General features: G+C 42.6%; 1 protein-coding gene across 2 annotated transcripts; it reads right to left on the reverse strand.

Annotated features, from left to right (window-relative positions):
- Nucleotides 1–261: 261 nt before the first annotated feature.
- LOC148016912 (uncharacterized) lies at nucleotides 262–1,620 on the reverse strand. Of its 2 annotated transcripts, none has more exons than XM_087662801.1 (2): nucleotides 1,393–1,548; nucleotides 262–1,285 (listed from the first exon to the last, which is right to left on the reverse strand). In XM_087662801.1, the coding sequence occupies exon 2, from the start codon at nucleotides 1,235–1,237 to the stop codon at nucleotides 761–763; it is 477 nt and encodes a 158-aa protein (XP_087518927.1). In that variant the 5' UTR covers nucleotides 1,238–1,285; nucleotides 1,393–1,548; the 3' UTR covers nucleotides 262–760. The 2 variants fall into 2 exon arrangements, with proteins under 2 accessions (XP_087518927.1, XP_087518926.1); XM_087662800.1 differs by having other exon boundaries at nucleotides 267–1,285; nucleotides 1,413–1,620.
- Between the last annotated feature and the right edge of the window lie 1,880 nt (nucleotides 1,621–3,500).

The raw sequence follows: 3,500 nt of genomic DNA on the forward strand, positions 1-3,500 counted from the left end.
TGGATTCACCAAAATTGTTGCAAAAGTTTTAAGTTTAGAAACTTTTTTGCATTACATAAAAATCACGAAAAAGGAATAAGTGGGCCCTCTTTTCTCAGATTGGTTATGAAATGCACCATGAGAATGCACCAAAAGGAGAACTAGATCATGCAGTTCCTTTGTGAAACCCCTTGTAGGTTGAAGGAAGGTGCACATGGAGTGTTTTAAAACAAAAAATACATGACTATTTCATAAAATGACATTCCACATGGTGATTTAAAGTGTTCTTTCCTTGATTTCAAGATGAATATGCTTGGCTATTTAGGAGGACAAGCAGGTAGAAATTGTACAATTATGCTTAGTTGTAAGTGAAGAAGAGTGTAAATTGTTGGTCAAGGTAACTCTTGGGCACGTACTATCATGGAAATTGTACAATTATGCTTAGTTGTAAGTGAAGAAGACTATAAGTTGTTGGTCAAGGTAACTTGTAGGACACTATCATGGAAATTTGCTCTATGTGTTTTAAAGCTTTAGGAATATTTTGCCTTGGTCTTGGAATGGGGTGTCACACTGCACTCTTACATGATACTCATTACAAGGCACTACTCAATACGAATATTTTGAAAGCATAGGATCACTCTTATCCAAAATCAAAGTGCACACACATTTGAGCTTTCTTAAAGCCGGGGATATACAAAGTTCTGACATGAAGGGAAGAGGAGGCATGAGAGGTGGACGGTATACAAGGTTTTTACACGAAGGATCGGAGATTTTGTATGAACTAGGGGCCAAAGACCTGTGCAGTCTTGGTGAAGAAGAGAGCTCGTCGCTGGTAGTCAGCCGGGGAGTTGCCTTTTTCGTGGTCGTCCTCCTCCCCCATCATCAGCTGCACTAGATTATAATTACAACGCAGCAGCTCTTCCATCTCCTCTGCCAACTTCTCTCGCTTCCTCTTGCTGGCCGCCCCCATCTCCCCGCTCTTCCCGTACAAGAAAGCCCGCCTCTCATAGTCCTCCGCCCGTCGCCCTCCCTCTGCCTCCGCCATCGCCACAAGCTCCTCCGCCTGCCGCTTCTCGTACTCCCCGACCTCCGCACACAGCTCCGATATCCAGCAAAGCCTCTCTGCAAATCCAGTGCCTGAGCTGGATGATCTCCGGATCTCCTGCTGCTCTCCACATGGATACTGTGCGGATGCTTCAGCTATTTTCCTCTTTAGGAAACTGCTCGCCCATTTTACAGCTGCTCCCTCCTTGCGCATCGATGATGAGAGCAAGGAACTCCTATCGAAGCTGCAGTCGATCCGCGTCTGAAAGAAGAAAGAACCACCCAAACGGAACGGAGTGTAAGGTGATGAGATCGCCAAACCTAGTTGATTAACGTAAAAACCGTGGATTCAAAATTTCACAGTCAAACCGGCGCATCATCAATGGAACCTTGATTGGTTGCAAGAAGCCTCGCACAGACGCAGAGTTTGCGATCACAGACGCACCTAAGTGCGTCATCGCCATGATAGAGTATTGTGTGTGCTTAGACGAGGCACGCTGCACAAATGGAGATCAAATGTGCAGATGGACACTTATGGCTGACTCTGAGAGAGAGAGAGAGAGAGAGAGGCGATGCCAATGGCAATGCTATGAGTTCAACCTTGGGAGTAATAAGGGCTTTGTCGCCGCTTAAGATGACGGCCTGCTGACGTCCAGGCTGACGCTATAGCCTCCTAGTTTGCTGGGTCGCAGCACGATACAATAAATATGTCTGGATACGGATTCCTGAATCACGTACACAGCAATGCGCACGTGAATGATGTGACGTCTTTCTTGTTTTGTAAACTTGTAGCAGATGCCAGAACTCAGAATATTCCTGCGATATTATTCACGAGCGGTCGTTTTTATGGTAAGTCACTATGGCCTGCCTTTATTTGTAAAACATTTCAAACAGAATTAAAATATGTGGAACATATGAACAAGTAATAATATGTTTTGGCTTTGTTATTTGTCGTTATGCATGTTTGTAAATTGTTTGTGAGGATTTTTTGGCGATATGAGGATTAGTGATCCGCCCACTAAAAGAATGTGCTTCCTATTGTGATTTCTTATGAAGGAATATTGTCCATGTGGTCTATTATAGATTAGAATATTAGTGTATTTTTAATATAAATTGTGTTCTTGATACTTTTGCACACATGTTCTCCAATATGTTTTTTGTGAGTCTGAATTGATATAATCAATGTTGAGATCTCCATAAACATAAATTGCTCTTTTTGTGGAATGTTATTAATAATGTTTTCAATTGTCAATGTCAAAGTGCTCTTGGCGTGGTTGGTGACATATAAACAAAGGTCATATTCAATTCTATCATTGTATGTGGTTTACTATTTTAGTTTGTAGATCATTGATAATTTTATCATAAACTTTTAACATTTCTACTTGTCATAATATACTCAATTCCATGTCCATATGTATACAACTAAAGAGAGTTTTTGTAAAATATTTGTTTGCTCTAAGAGCCGTGTCACATTGAGTAGGAGTGGGAGTAATGAGATGAAAATAACCCCACTTCCATCTAGTTGCACCAAGAAGGACTATGGATAGCAAGGTTTGCCAAACCCTTGAGAGCCCACCAAGCAAAAAGACAAGTTTAGCAATGGGCTATAAGTGCTAATGAATCAAAAAGCCCCAAAAGCCTCACAACATGTCAAATGAATGAAAAGATAGTGTCTATTTGACAATTGACTTTTAATTCCAGTGGTAATCTTTATGTTTCCCAGTCGATGTAATTGAATTGAAGCCTAGCATTTCACTATGTTTGTCTTGACTCTATTGGTGTTGGCATGACCCAACCCTAATGTGGTAGATAAGCAAAGATGAACATCACTTTCTATTCAAGTTCTAATGTGGCACATAGGTGACAATGAACGTCTCTCACATAATGCTCAACAATTTTTCTTCTCTAGCCTATTGCAATAGCTAAGGCTTCGAGCCTCTTCCTCCTCTCTCTCTCTCTCTCTCTCTCTCTCTCTCTCTCTCTCTCTCTCTCTCTCTCTCTCTCTCTCGTCAAATCCATACGAATTCGCTTTCTCTTGGGATGATCAATTCAGCACAAATCACTACAAGGAATTGGGCAATTAGCGACGGCGAATATCGGTGTCGCTATTGTAATAGCGACGCAAATAGCGACGCCAATAGTGACGCCGCAGGAAAAAAAGCGCGGCCGAAACCAGAGCGCCGTTTTCATTTTCATTTCTTCGCCTTTTGAGAGTGAGAGCGAGGGAGAGAGCCAAGGCTTTGTGAGAGAAGAAGAGGAAGAGACTTGTTGCCGCCGCCGCCGCCACCGCCGTTGTTTGCGAAGGAGAGGAGGAGCCCTCGTTGCAAAGAGAATCCACCCATGCTCGCCATATCTCATTGGTGAGTCTCCCTCTCTCTTTCTTTTACTTGTCGAAGGTTTAAATCGTTCTCTTTTGTTTGTTTAGGAGAGGAAATGAAAGAGAAAGAGAGGGAGAGGGAGAGGGAGAGGGAGAGGGA

This window comes from Lygodium microphyllum, chromosome 22 (assembly GCF_053477565.2).
Source record: "Lygodium microphyllum isolate KBCC chromosome 22, Lygodium_microphyllum_v1.1.10, whole genome shotgun sequence".
Lineage (NCBI taxonomy): Eukaryota > Viridiplantae > Streptophyta > Polypodiopsida > Schizaeales > Lygodiaceae > Lygodium > Lygodium microphyllum.